The sequence below is a fragment of the Elephantulus edwardii genome, unplaced genomic scaffold (genome assembly GCF_000299155.1).
Source record: "Elephantulus edwardii isolate Elephantulus edwardi_28Jun2011 unplaced genomic scaffold, EleEdw1.0 scaffold00272, whole genome shotgun sequence".
In the NCBI taxonomy this organism is placed as follows: Eukaryota; Metazoa; Chordata; class Mammalia; order Macroscelidea; family Macroscelididae; genus Elephantulus; species Elephantulus edwardii.
The window spans coordinates 3,417,209-3,431,676 of NW_006400022.1; the positions used below are offsets into that span (position 1 = coordinate 3,417,209).

The 14,468-nt window shown below is 48.4% G+C and overlaps 1 protein-coding gene across 1 annotated transcript in view; it reads left to right on the plus strand.

Moving 5' to 3' along the window:
• The window catches only part of LRRK1 (leucine-rich repeat kinase 1), a 194,752-nt gene that overhangs the window by 124,563 nt on the left and 55,721 nt on the right, over positions 1-14,468 (plus strand). Inside the window, exons 13-20 of the mRNA XM_006900059.1 lie at positions 791-920; positions 1,455-1,567; positions 2,343-2,557; positions 5,542-5,706; positions 6,667-6,839; positions 7,589-7,709; positions 7,914-8,073; positions 8,657-8,933. Coding sequence (XP_006900121.1) covers positions 791-920; positions 1,455-1,567; positions 2,343-2,557; positions 5,542-5,706; positions 6,667-6,839; positions 7,589-7,709; positions 7,914-8,073; positions 8,657-8,933 — 1,354 coding nt within the window. The remainder of the gene's footprint in view (positions 1-790; positions 921-1,454; positions 1,568-2,342; positions 2,558-5,541; positions 5,707-6,666; positions 6,840-7,588; positions 7,710-7,913; positions 8,074-8,656; positions 8,934-14,468) is intronic.

Below are 14,468 nucleotides of genomic sequence, written 5' to 3' on the forward strand. Positions count from 1 at the left end.
CTTGGCTGTTTTTTCAGAATGTGCCATCATCCTGAGAAGCTTAACGATGTGTCTCATTTTAGTATTTTTTTTTAATCAACTATCTTCTTTGAAGGAAGCTCTGGTGGCCTAGTAGTAAGAAGCTGTGCTTTAAACCTGAAGGCATGTGGTTTGAACCCACCAGCTGCTCCATGGGACAGTCTCCCCTTTTGTCCCTGAAAGCCCTCCCAAGGATCATCTGTGCGTTGGTTCCAACTCAACAGTACACAACAACAAAAACTTCTTTGAATTGAAAAAAGTAGTATAAGTACATGAGAAAACAGTTTCTAAACAGCACTGAAGGGTACATAGGAGGCTCTGGTGCCCTAGTGGGTGAGGAGATGAGCTACCAACCCAGGGGAGGCTGAATCCACCAGTTGCTCCTCAGAAAGATGGGCAGTCTTCTCCCATGTGATTCACTGCCTCCAAAAGCCCCCTGGAGGGCCACCACCTAACCACAATGCTTTGAGTAGCCTTTGAGCGTCTCTGCATCTCCGTACACATGTATATAGACCTGGCCTGTTTGTTCTCAAAGGTTTGCATTATCCCGTATCTGTGTCTGGTTTCCTCTTCCTGGCTACTGCAGACTTCGGACTGTGTCCTAAGGACAGTCCTTGCCATGCATGCAAGGATGTCTAAAGGATAATTTCCACAGTTAGAATCGCCAGGTGATTGTAGCTCTACCACAGTGCTCACCAGTGGCTGCTCCCTCTGTCCCCACCGATGGCCTGGGCCTTGTAAATGTCCAGTCAGCTGTGTTGTCTCCCTGCAGGCTATGCGCTGGAGTTCCCAGCCTTCCTCAGTGACTCTCTGGAGGTCTTGTGTCTGAATGACAACCACCTGGAAGTCATGCCCCCATCAGTTTGCTCACTGAGGAACTTGTCCGAGCTCTACCTGGGGAAGTAAGTGCCTGTCACCGTTGGGCCTGCATCTCTCCTCTCCCCTGACCCTCTAGGGACAGAAAGTGGAGGAGTGGGTCAAGTCTAGATTGTGTGGAGGAGGAGGAAGACAGCACTGTGGGGCAGTGTTCTGTAATGCTGTAAGGAGAAGCACGACTGCCCCCCCTGCACTGATGAGGCATCTGTTGAAGACAGTGCAAGCCAGAGTGGGTGCCCTGCTTACGCTGCAACAGCAGTCCTCATGGTAGTGTCTACTAGTGGGGAGACAGGGGAGTAGGGTCCCAGCTCTGAGCTCAGGGGACCTGCGGGAAATAGAGCTGCCTTTTCTACCCAGACGTCCCAGGGAGAAGTGCTTTGACTTGCTAAAATAGATTACTAGGTCCTAGGGGACTCTGTCCCTCTCATGCAGCAGAGGTCAACAAAGTTTCTCTCTCTCTCTCTCTCTCTCTCTCTCTCTCTCTCTCTCTCTCTCTCTCTCTCTCTCTCTCTCTCTCTCTCTTTCCCTCTCTCTCTCTGTGTGTGTGTGCTCATCCTCAGCAACCCTGGCCTGCGGGAACTTCCTCAGGAGCTAGGGCGTCTGGGGAACCTTTGGCAGTTGGATGTTGAAGACCTGCACATCAGCAACATACCTGCTGAGATTCAGAAAGAAGGTGGGTGTCTTGATTTCCTCATGCTACTGAAACATGCAGCCCTTGGGTGGATAGCTTTAAAGAACAGCAGTTATTTTCTCACTGTTCTGGAGGTTTAAAACCTCAAATTGGGATATCAGCCGTGTCAGTTCCTTCCTCATCAGTCAACAACAGGAAATAGTCCAAACTCTTAACCTGCTGCCACAGGTTCAGTTTCAGCTCCTAGCAACTAGATAGGGCAGAGCAGAGCTGCCCCATCAGGGTCCCAAGCCGACTGCCTCCTCTTCCTCCTCCAGAGCAGTTGGTGTGTTTGGACTGCCAGCCTTCATTAGAAGCTGAGCAGTTTAACCAAGGATCCTTGCCAATAGCCCTGGACATTCCCTGTTATGGAGGATCCTTCACCTCCATTATAATATATGCACATCTTTGCATCTGCCCTGTTCTTTCTGTAATTAGAGAGAGAGCCCACCTGATAACAAAGCAAAGAACACCTGTCTGCAACAGGCCACTCCCCAGGTGGAGGGGCTGCGCTCCGGCCTGGAGACCTCTACAGCCTCATGGCCGCAGTTTCCTCCAAGAAGCTTGGGCCCAACAAGGTAGCCCTTGAAGCACAGCTCCAGTTCCAGCATCTGAGGAGGGACAGTGGGGTTCCCCACCCATGTTGACTGAGAAACAGTATATAGACTCAGACTTCCTGCCAAAACATGTTGGAGGTGCTCTTTAGGGCTTTTTTTCCTGTGAGGAGCATGTGTCCACTCTCCCAGCAGTCCTGATGCTCCCTCTGGTTGCTGCACAGGCCCCAAGGCAATGCTGTCCTACCTGCGTGCTCAGCTGCGGAGGGCTGAGCGGTGCAAGCTGATGAAGATGATCATCGTGGGGCCCCCTCGCCAGGGAAAGTCTGTCCTCCTGGAGATCCTGCAGACTGGCAAGGTCCCTCAGGAAATACACAGTGAGGCTGCCATCAGAACCACCAAGTGGGAGCTTCACCGGCCAGCTGGCTCGAAGGCCAAGGTCAAGGATGGCTGACATGCAGTGGTGGGGACTGGGGGGATTGAGTGAGAAGTGGGCCATCCTCGGACCAGCCTTTGCTCCTGAGCTCTCTCTGTGGGGTCTGACTCCTAGTATGGCCCCCTCACAGAGGGTTTGTATCCTGTTCCAGGATCCTCTGTAGACAACAAATAGCATAACTTACATAACTTTTGTGGTAAAGGAGGCTCTAGTCTGATGGCCCTTCTGGTTAGATTCCCTGAGCAGCTTCTCACAATCACAATTCTTGCACTGGCCCCAGAGATTCCGATTCGGGGGTCTGTGGTAGAATCCTCCATGAGTTGAGCATCATTGCTGCCCACCACAGCCAGCAGTGCCCCTCCTCAGAGGCTAAGAGGCCCCTGAGTTGACGTGTTGGCCATGCTCTGCTTGCTACACATTTGGGAAAGATTATGTTGTTAAGCCCTCTTTAAAAGACGTCTATGGGGGAGAGAATAATCTAAAAGCATTATATTTTAGGGCATTATTTTTATCGTAGGAGTATGCAATGAGGGTTGCAGAGTGGATTATATTTGGGGGTAAGGGGTGGGGTTTGGGGAGGTGCGGGGGGGATTGTGTACCAATGAGGGGGTTTTTCTTTTGCTTTTCAAGGAGAGGAGCAAACGGGGTGGGTGTGCGGGGAGAAGGGTGCAACAATGAATGAATGGAATTCCAAAATCTCTGTAGATGTTCATTGAAATGAAAAATAAACAACCTAAATTTAAAGCTGTCTCCCATCCAGCTTTCCATTTCGGTATCAGACAAGTGAAGATGGTTTTTTTCTTGCCTGGACTGTGCAATTGCCGGCAAAGGGTGCTGGCTGTGTGAACTGGGCCATGAGCACGTACGTGGTGCTGCCCCCTCTGTCCATGTCTTTGGTCACATCCAGCCCCTCAGGGTCCAGGAGGCTGAGATCCCTGTGACGCATTGATTAGCTTGTTGGGGTTAGAACAAACAAAACAACTTCTGCCCCTCAATAAATAGCAGATATGCCCTAGAGGACCTCAATAGTGGAACCCATAATTCATGCCCACATGTTCTCTATTGTTATCAGAATTTTCTGAATTATCACCTGCCTTGCTTTTTATTTTTGTTGTTTTTGTGATGGGTTTTTAATTTATCTTTTTATTGTGATTTTAATGAAAATTTGCAAAAAAAGTTGAATTTCCGTTCATTCATTGTTGCACATTTTCCTCCCTATTCTCCAAGTTCATTTTTTAAAAGTGTTTATTCATTGTTGCATAATTTCCTTCCTCCCTCCACCACCCCTCCCCCAGTCCACTTTACTATGTAGCTCTTATTCTGGACTGTTGTCATACAAATAATACCTAATCATTTATTCCTTTTAAACAGTTCTTCATCTCTTCTAATACAGCATTCATTATGTATCCCCTCTTTTCTCAGTTTCCCTCAAGCCCCATGTCAGTCCTGTTTTATAACAATGGTGTTATGAAGTATCTGTCCTTTTTTTAATATTTCACTCAGCATAATGTCCTCCAGGGTCACCCATATTGTATAATATTTTATGAGTTTCTCATTTTTCAGTGCTGTGTAGTATTCCATTATGTGACTACTCCATAGTCTTTCTATCCATTCATTTGTTGATTAGCACTTGGGTTGCTTCCGTCTCTTGGATATTATGAATAATGTGGGAATAAACATGGGTATGCGTGTATCTGTTTAGGTGGCAGCTATTGTTCCTTTAACGTATATTTCTAGTAATGGAATTGCTGGGTCAAATGGTATTTCTATTTCCAACTTTTTGAGAAAGCACCATACCACCTTCCATAGTGGTTACACCATTTACACTCACACCAGAAGTGAGTAAGATTTCCAATCACTCCACAACCTCAAAAGCATTTGTTGTTTGTTGCTCTATTGAACTGGGGTGAGATGGTATCTCATTTCCTGAAGCCAGAAAGTCTAATAGAATTTTCTGACACAGAACTGAGAAGAGCAATGATTGAACATTCTCAATGAGTAAAACACAAACTCAAAGAATTACAGGACTCTGCAAGCAAAAGCCAAACAAACAAGGCATTAGAGGCTCTGGAAATGAGAAACCACAATCCAGACTATGAGGACCAATGTTGTAGATGCCTTGCTTTTTAAACAATCATTTGATCTGACTTTCTTCCAGCTGTTTTATAGTCAGTGGTTGTACAGGACCAAGGAGTGAATATGTCTTCTATTCTGCCCTTTCCATGGCTAAGGGTTTTCCTGTGGTTGGAGAACAGCCCCTTAGTCTTGAGGAGCTTGACCAGAGATAGACATTCTGTCCCATAACTCTCGGGGTTCCAACTTTCAGTCAGTTTACAGCATCTGTCTGTTCTTACTTTTACACAAAAGCAGGTTCGTATACTGTGTTTCAGACACCAGAATTGCAGCAACGTGGAAGGGTTCTGGCTACAGAAATCTGCAGCCTTGGCTTCTCAAGCCAGACTCTTAGCTCATAAAATGCTAGAGAAACCACAGTTTACACAGACTTTCCTGACAGCCCAGCAACTAATCTTTTGTTTGATTCTCACGTCAAGGGAGTTTCCCAGCATCCTTGGTGGATGGTGGTCTCTGGCCTACACAAGCTGGAGACCCAGGCAGACTGAGGAGAAGCTGCATCCCCTGGGGTGGGGCTGAGGCCATGTCTGGACACAGAGGCTCCTTCTGGCAGCCTGCTCCAAACCATCTTTAACAATGTCTTTGAATATTTCTCAGGAAAATATCTAGCGTTGGCCATACTGCTGCTCTGTGAGCAGTGGATCAAAGCTTCTAGAAGTCTGCTTCCGAGTGTCTGGCCCCTTCCCTTTGAGTACTATTCCTGAGAGAAACCACAGGCCTCCAGCGTTTTTGTACCATCTTTTATTTTCCAGGCCTCCAAGTACAGAGTCAAAATAGTAGTTATCTCTATTTGGTTTACTAAAAGCTTGGTTATGTTTAAAAATATTTCACTATTGCTGCCCTTGTTAAAATAGGTAGAATCTGTGGAGTTCAACGTCTGGGACATTGGTGGCCCAGCCAGCATGGCCACAGTCAATCAGTGTTTTTTCACGGACAAGGCCTTGTACATGGTGGTCTGGAACCTGGCACTGGGCGAGGAGGCCGTGGCCAGCCTCCAGTTCTGGCTACTGAACATTGAGGTGAGTAGACACCAGAACATTTCCCTCCTCAGAGACTCTGAGCCATAGCTCTGCTTCATTCTCACTTAATAAAAGTAAGTTTTGTTAAGAAAAATAGATGCATCTTGAGTGCCCAAGAGTCATGCATGGATCCTGCCATTTCTGCTGTGGAATCCATCAAACGACTTCCTATAGACCTTCAACTCCTCTTGGCCTCCGCTGAGCCTGAGCTAACAAAGCTTCAACTTATATTGGCAATTCAGATCCTCTTTTGCTTCATGAAGATGGTCTTCATTTGGGTTCTCTAGACAAATAAAACCAGCAAGATATGTAGATAATATATATTAACACACATGATGAGAGAGAAAGATTTGCAACACTGGCTGTCATGATTGGAGGTTAGGGGAGCTCCATAACTCTTATGTCTGTAGAGACATGTGTTTCAGAGATTTCCAGAGACTGTCCCTGAGGAGGAGGAGAGGAAAGGGACATATTGAACTATCCTCATTGAAGACCATAGACTATGGAAGGAGGGCTCATGCTTTGTGGCATTTCTGAGGACTTTCTTTAATTGTCACCTCTAGTTTGGAATAACTGCCTTATGTAATTCTTGCCAAGAGTTACCATAAAGTTAAAAGAACATATCAATTAACCCAAAAAAGAATCCTTCTAGGCATGATGGCTGTAAAACTTTTCTTGTTTACCTTAAATGTAAGAAGCCTGCTCTTGGGACCACAAGGGGTCCAAGATTTTTCCTTTTTCAGGTGACAAGACACAACACAGTGTCTGCAGAGGGCACGCTGGCAGCCTCTGAGGGCACCACAGCCCCAGCATCTGTCCTTGACACCACAGGGAGCCAGTGATAGCACTTTGGCACACAGCCGGGCTATATAAACTTTGCTGAGAGAGACTGGGTCAGGAACAGGCCTCTCCTGGTAGACTGGGGGTGGTGCTCAACTCTGCACTTTTCTTTTTCTCAAGGCCAAGGCCCCAAACTCAGTGGTGTTAGTGGTGGGAACGCACCTGGACTTAATTGAAGCCAAATTCCGTGTGGAGAGGATTGCCACCCTCCGGGCCTACGTGCTGGCACTCTGCCGCTCACCCTCAGGGGCCAGAGCCACAGGCTTCCCAGACATCACCAACAAGCACTTACAGTGAGTGCCTGGGCCACCTGGGCTGTCCCTGGTGCAATTCGAGGCCGCCTAAGGAGGGGCTCACCACCAGGGCCTTAGGGAGGAGGGTGGCAGCTCAGCACGAGAGGGAAGGAGGACTTAGAGGTGCAGACCTGCACCCACCTTTAAGCATTTGCGGTCACTTACCAGGAACCAAACCCAGGCTTGGTGCCAACCCCATAGGAGAGGTGATGGGCTGGTGCAGTTGGTACCAGTGCCCTGTGATTGTTGCTTAACCAAAGCTTCGACAACAGCCACAGGGTATAGTGGTTATATGCCCACATTAAAACTGAAGTGTTAAAACTGAGGCTCCTTGAGTTAAGTGAGCCTTCTGGCAGTGTCCCCACAGGGGCGCCGTGCTGCAGCTGGCAGCTCTTGGTCCTACTCCCCTCACTCCAGTGGAATCACACCCTCAAAGCTGGAGCCAGCCTGGGGACAACCTGCTTGGCACAGGACCCAGGGACTTCCTCTCTGCCCTCGAGAAGGCCTCAGAGCGCTGGGCTGGGCTGGAGGTTGCACGTCTGCCCTGTCCCTAGGGCTGCTGAGTTCCTTGGCTTGGTGCTCCCTGTCTGAGGAGAGGAGGTTAGGAGACCAGGATGCTCAGCGTGCATCTCTGCATAAAGCAAGTAGTTCGCACACTTCCTGCCCATTTCTGCATGTCCTTTGGACTTGCCAGCAGTGGGTGACCCTGGGACACACAGGCTCTGAGCAGAGGCGGTTCTCCTCCACAGCGAGCTCTCCTCCAAGAACCTGGAGGGTCACGAGGAGCTGCGGCACCTCATCTTCCAGGTCATCTGTGGCATGAAGGATGTGGGCAGCACCATCGGCTGTCAGCGTCTTGCCGGGAGGCTGGTAAAGTCATCACGCCAAATCTGAGCCCAGGGTGGAGCCACATGGGGAAGGGTCTGGGTTAGGGGTCCCCACCTGAATAGATCTTGGGAGAGAGTGGGTTGTGCCCTCAAATTCTGCCTGCCTGAGGCCTCAAGCCATAAACAGGGGGAACTGGGTCCCCTAGAACCAGCCTGGATGCCCCACCTTGGCCCCTGTAACCCCTAGGTTCCTAAGAGCTACCTGAGTCTCCAGGAGGCAGTCCTGGCAGAGCAGCAGCAACGTAGCCAGAGCAATGCCGTCCAGTACCTGACGGACAGGCAGCTGGAGCAGCTGGTGGAGCAGACCCCAGAAAGCGACATCTGGGACTATGAGGACCTCCAGGCTGGTGAGTGGGCAAGCCAGGGACTGGGACAACGGGACAGGTTCAGAGAGGCGGTGCTCAATGGCAGACAGGGAATGACCACGCTGGTGGCTCCAGCTTGACTCTGCACATAAATATGGTGCTATAATAGAGAGAGAGAGCCCTTCTTGCTTCCACCTGGGATCCCTTTATAAGTACCCTCTATTGTTCTCTGCACTCAGAGGCTAACAGCTCGCCGAGTAGACTGATGCTAAACAATGTTTTACCCAGTTGATTGTCAGATGAGGTGACTGAGTAGAGGGGACAGGTTATCATGGAAACCAGTCATTGAATTGCTGTGAAATCAGTGCTGACCGCGCAGTCCCAGAGTGTTGACGGAGTGTTCCGCGGGGTTCCTCTCTGCCGTTAGCCTATCTCAGCCCTCATTCAAGCAGTCTGTTAAACATCTGCACCCCAGGGACTCCCACAGTACCGGTAGAGGTGCTGCCATTCCTACTGACAGTCTCAGACTCTTGCTGTGCAGGACTTGCATCAGGAAGAATTGAGACTGAGCTCCAGGAACAGTGCCCCCTTCTCTAATGCTGGGCCCTGCCCTTCACTGGGGCAGCCATCAGCTTCCTCATAGAAACGGGCTCACTCCTGCACTTCCCGGACACGAGCCATGGCCTGCGGAACCTCTACTTCCTCGACCCCATTTGGCTGTCCGAGTGCCTCCAGAGGATTTTCAACCTCAAAGGCTCCAGATCTGTGGCCAAGAATGGGGTGATCCGTGCAGAGGACCTCAGGCTGCTACTGGTGGGCACTGGCTTCACACAGCAGACTGAGGAGCAGTACTTCCAGTTCCTGGCCAAGTTCGAGATTGCCCTGCCTGTGGCCAATGACAGGTAAGGCTGGGGCCACTGTGCAGGTTGCCATGTGGTATAAAGGTGGGATTGAGGTCTCTGTTGACAACCTTGAGCATGGAGCTGGTGGCAGGAATGGGGAGCAGGCCTCAGCTGGCTGCCCCTCACATGCACACAGCTCATTGAAAGGGGTGGAAAGATGGGAGAATGCAGGCAGGAGCAGCACTGTGAGGTGGGTAGCTGCTAACTGGTCAATACTATCAAATACTTAGTCACTTACAGCTCCAAAGAATCTCAAGAATCAGTACTAAGGGCTGTGGTGTTGGAGAAGAGCACTGAATATCCATGGACTGCCAAAGAACAAATAATATGTCTTAGAGAAAATGCAACCAGATGTTTCTTAAAGGCAAAGATGGAGAACTTCCTCATACTTAAGGCATGTTTGTTGTCAGGGGGTCAGTTCTTAGAAAAAGACAGTGTGCTGGGAAAGGCAGAGGGTCTGAGAAAGAAAGGAAGATCCTCAACCAGATGGATTGACACAGAAACAATGCGACAGATCGTGTCGGAGATGGTGAGATGGCACAGGGTAGGGCGAGGTTCATATCTGTTGTACATGGGGTCACTATGAGTGTTAGTTGACTCGACAGCACCTAACCACAAGAAGAAAACATTATCTCCCAAAAGAGGTCATGGTGCTCAAACATTCTACCTCCTTAGGATTTTTATCCTACTGATCTGTCAGAAAAGAAGATGAACACTTACAGCAATGATTGTGAATTTGTCTATTTCTCCTTTGATTTCTGTCAGCTTTTGTTTCATGTCTTTTGAAGCTTTTATTAATTATTATATGCATTTGCAATTTTTTATCACCTTCCTGGTGAACCACGCTTTGATTATTTTAGAATGTCTCTATTCCTTTCAACAGTCTTGGCACCAGCAGCCAGGAAATTAAAAGGTGCATTGCCATGGGAGTCTGCTGTTAGGGACCTCTCCAAAGTACTGAAGAGCAATGGTGTCTCTCTGGAGACTAAGGTGCGTCTGATACAGGCCATGGTCTTCGCAATCACTTGTTATGCATCAGAGAGTTGGACAATGACCAAGGAGGATAGAAGGAAAATTGATGCCTTTGAGCTGTGGTGCTGGAGAAGAGTATTGAGAATACCATGAACTGCTAGGAAAACAAACAGATTTGTCCTGGAAAGGGTTAAACTGGGTGGCTCCTTGGAGGCAAGGATTCTGAGGCTGCATCTAACATACTTTGGACATGCTGTGAGGAGAGACCTGTCCTTGGAGAAGGACATCATGCTTGGGAGGGTGGAGGGACAGCGCAGGAGGGGAAGGCCCTCTATGAGGTGGATTGATTCAGTGACTGGGATAATCGGGAAGGGAGTGTCAGAGACAGTGCGATTGGCAGAGGACAGAGCAGAGTTTAGGGCTGTTATACATAGGGTCGCTATGAGTCGCAAGTGACTCGATGGCACATAACAACAACAACAACTATTCCTGTTACCATCTTGAAATCAGTCTGTCTGATGGGAAAATAGTGATGTCAGTCAGCTTCATTCATTCCCTGTGGTTTTCCTGTTCTTTTATTTCTGCTTAACTGATTATTAAAATAGAGTCTACATTTGTCCTCTGGCAATTTCTACCCTTTAATAGGAATATTTTGTTTATTTACACTTAATGTAAGTACTCAATAAATTTAAGCCTGATAGTGCTACTAATTTTCATTTACACCACTTATTTTTATTGTTTTGTACATTCTGTCCTGTCTTGTCCTGGGTTAAAATCATTTTTATTCTATACTCTGGTGGCCTAGTGCTAAGAAGCTCTGCTGCAATCCTGAAGGCACGCAGTTCGAGGCCACCAGCTGCTCTGTGGGAGAAGGATGGACAGTCTACTCCTATACGATTAATTGCCCCTGAAAACCCGCTGGAGGTTCAGCTATGGGTTGGTTCTGACTCTATGGTATAACAACAACAATTAGCTTTCTAGCTATTGTCCTTAGTAATTTTGCATGTGTAATTGATCTAGGATTGTTGTTGTTGTTGATTGCCATTGAGTCCAGCACAACTCATAGTGACCCTATGAACAAAAGGCCTGAAGTCTTTCTATAACATCATTTATCGAAGTTCATAGAGTTTCCTGAGGCATGTTGTTTAGGAAGTGGATGCCACTCCTGCTTCCAGACCTGCCTTAAACTAGGAACTTCACCAAACACTGTCTGCCATGGGTAACCATTAGGTCATTTGACACCCCAGCGGCACGAGGTTCAGCATCACAGCAACCCCAGGTTACCTTTGTACAGCATATTGAAGAAGAGTCCTGTACCACTTAGAATAATGTTCCTCCAAAATATAATAGCAACCAACTTTTAAATACAAAAGTTCTCCCCAAGGTCTTGTTTACTTTAAACAAGAGGCTTAAATAAGAAATAACCAATATAGTATATTCTTGTTGTTATGTGCCGTTGAGTCACCTGCGATGTATGGTGACCCTATGTACAGCAGCTCTTAACCCTGTCCTGTCCTGAGCCTGTCTTACGAATTCCCACACAACAAACCCCATTGCCCTAGCTACTGTATCAATCCATCTGATCCAGGGTTTTTCTCTCTTGCACTGTCTCTCCACCCTTCGAAGCATGATGTCCTTCTTCAAGGACCAATCTCTCCTGGCCACGTGCCCAAAGTATGTGAAACGGAGCTTCAAAACCCTAGCCTCCAAGGAGAGACTTGGTTTCACCCTCTTCAAGACAGACTTATTTATTTTCTTGGCCGTCCATGGTATGTTCATGACCCTTCTTCTCCACCACAATTCAAAGACATCTATTCTTCTTCTGTCATCATGTATTCTTAACTTACCACAATCACTTGGAATTAATATTATACTGCTTCACATAGAATGTCAAACTTAGGATAGTGCTCAGCTGGCCCTAAACACACAGGTTTGAATTCCACTTTTACATAGATTTTATTATATTTTTTTCACAGCAGCTCATGTGTCTCCATACACCTTAAAACACCATTTGATGCTAATTGTCCTTGGAGATAACTGACATCACACAGCATTTTAATGAGACAGCACTTGGGCTCAACACCAAGCACTAAGCTGCTCAGGTAGAGTCAAGTGCTGTCCCTCGGTGCAGGGCTGTCACACTGCCGGTCACTCTGCCTGCCCGCCTGTCCCTCCGTGGTGCAGGTGGTCACACTCCTGGTCACTCTGCCTACTGTCCTGTCACTCAGGGTTCAGGGCAGTCACACTCCCTGTCACTCTGCCTGTTGTTCTGTCCCTCTGTGGTGCAGGGCGGTCACACTGCTGGTCACTCTGCCTACTGTCTCATCCCTTTGTGGTGCGGGGCAGTCACACTGTCGGTCACTCTGCCTACTGTCCTCTCCCTCAGTCGTGCGGGGCAGTCACACTGCCAGTCACTCTGCCTGCCCGCCTGTCCCTCTGTGGTGCAGGGTGGTTACACTCCCCGTCACTCCGCCTGATCTACTGTCCCTCTGTGATGCCGGGTAGTCACACTCCTGGTCACTCTCCTGGCTTGCCTGCCCCACCAGTGTAGTCTGCCTTTAAGTCTTTAAACAATCTCCTTTTAACAAATTATATTTCTTATTTCTGCTACTTTTGGTGCTATCCTGTAGTCCCAACTCTTCTGTAGTATCTGCAGCCTGAAGAACTTCCGGTTAGCATTTCTTAAAATTCTGATCTGATGGCAACAGACTGTCTCTTTTGTGCAAAACTTTTTATTTTATTAAGATGACTATTTTGCTCTCACCCTTGATGGACATTTTTCTTGCTTGTATAATCCCTAATAAAGTTTGGGCTTTTGTTTGTTTGTTTGTTTTGGGTTTTTTCTTATGGCCCTTTAAAGACCTCTTTCCATAATCTACTGGCCAGACATGGTTCTTCCTCAGCTCTGAACCCGGGGAGTTTCTGGCTCTGCCCTTCGTGTGACCTCAGTCCCTACCAGGGCTTGTTTCTCACCTTTTACTCAGTCCGGAAACCTCCCACCTCTCAGAGCTTTCTCTCATCCTCCTGTAGTATTTCCTGCTTTAGACATCCCACTATAAGACATGTTCTCATTCTCCATGGATTCCTCAGGTGTGCTGTCAGGCCGGGAACATGGGCAGAAGTGAATTATTGGGGGCGAGCTCCTGAGTACAGACCCAGGAATGCTAGAGTTTAAACTAAGTTAGTACCTGTGACTTTTTGCCCTAGTTTAATTTCCAGTCACTTCCTGGGTCCAAAGTTGATTTCTTTGCCATAAGGCAACCAGGACCCCAGGACATACCTGTACCAGCCACCCTCCCTAAAACGCCATCAGCATCTGGCTGTCCAGCATGCCCTGCACCCACTGTAGGCAGCCCAGAGTTTTTTCAGTACAGCCTTGCTTTCCCTTTGCCATATTCTGCTCAGATCCCATCAGTTTTGTGTTCAGCCTTCTAAATGTGGGAGGGAGCCAGAGCCCTTTTTGCAGCAACAGCTGTGAACTGAATCCTATAAGGAGGCACCTCTCAGACTAGGCCTGTGGGGTACTTGGTTCAAAAGAGCTGCTGGTTTGATGGACAGTCATGGACTTCTAGAACACACAAGTGAGTTCTCAGCTTTGCTGGGAGCAGACAGCTCAACAGTTAGACAGAGGGCAGGTGAGGGTTCACATGTGCACATCAGCAAGATGAGAACTTTAAACAGAGAATCGGGTATGGCCCAGATGAAAGCTCACATTAGCAGGTGAGATAAGCTGGGAGCAGAGAGCTAGGCATGGTCCAGGTGAGGGCTCAGGTGTGCACAACAGCAGGTGAGATGCGCTAAGAACAGAGAGCCTGGCATGGTCCAGGTGAGGGCTCACGTGTGCACATCAGCATGATGAGAGCTGTAAGCAGAGGGCAGAGTATGGCCCAGGTGAAGTCTCATACCAGCAGGTGAGATATGCTGGGAGCAGAAAGCCGAGCATGTTCCAGGTAAGGGCTCAGGTCTGCACACCAGCAGGTAACAAGTGAGATGAGCTAAGAGCAGATAGCGGGGCATGGTCCAGGTGAGGGCTCAGGTGTGCACACCAGCAGGTCAGATGAGCTGGGAACAGAGAGGCAGGCATGGTCCAGGTAAGGGCTCACCTGTGCACACTGCAGGTGAGATGCACTGGGAACACAGAGCCAGGCATGGTCCAGGTGAGGGCTCAGGTGTGCACACCGGCAGGTGAGATGAGGAACAGAGAGCTGGGCATGGTCCAGGTGAGGGCTCAGGTGTACATGGGACAAGCGCTTAAGATTCCATCCTCCTGTAATGATAAGAGGGTTTTACCTTTTCCGAGGAAGCCTGGTTTGATTCAGGGCACACACTGGCACTTCCACAACCTGTCTCTGGATGCTTTGGTGCTGCTGTCCGTGGTGAATAGGTTTCAAGAGAGTTTTTTACTAAGACCAAATAGGAAGCAAGATGACCTGGCAATCTGTATCAAAAACCAGTGACATCTCATGATCAAGGTAGTATGGAATGAAGGAGAAGCTTGCCTTCCTCTCCCACTCCTAGGGGCCTTGGCCCTGCCTCACGACTTGTGCACTGTCTCAGTTCATT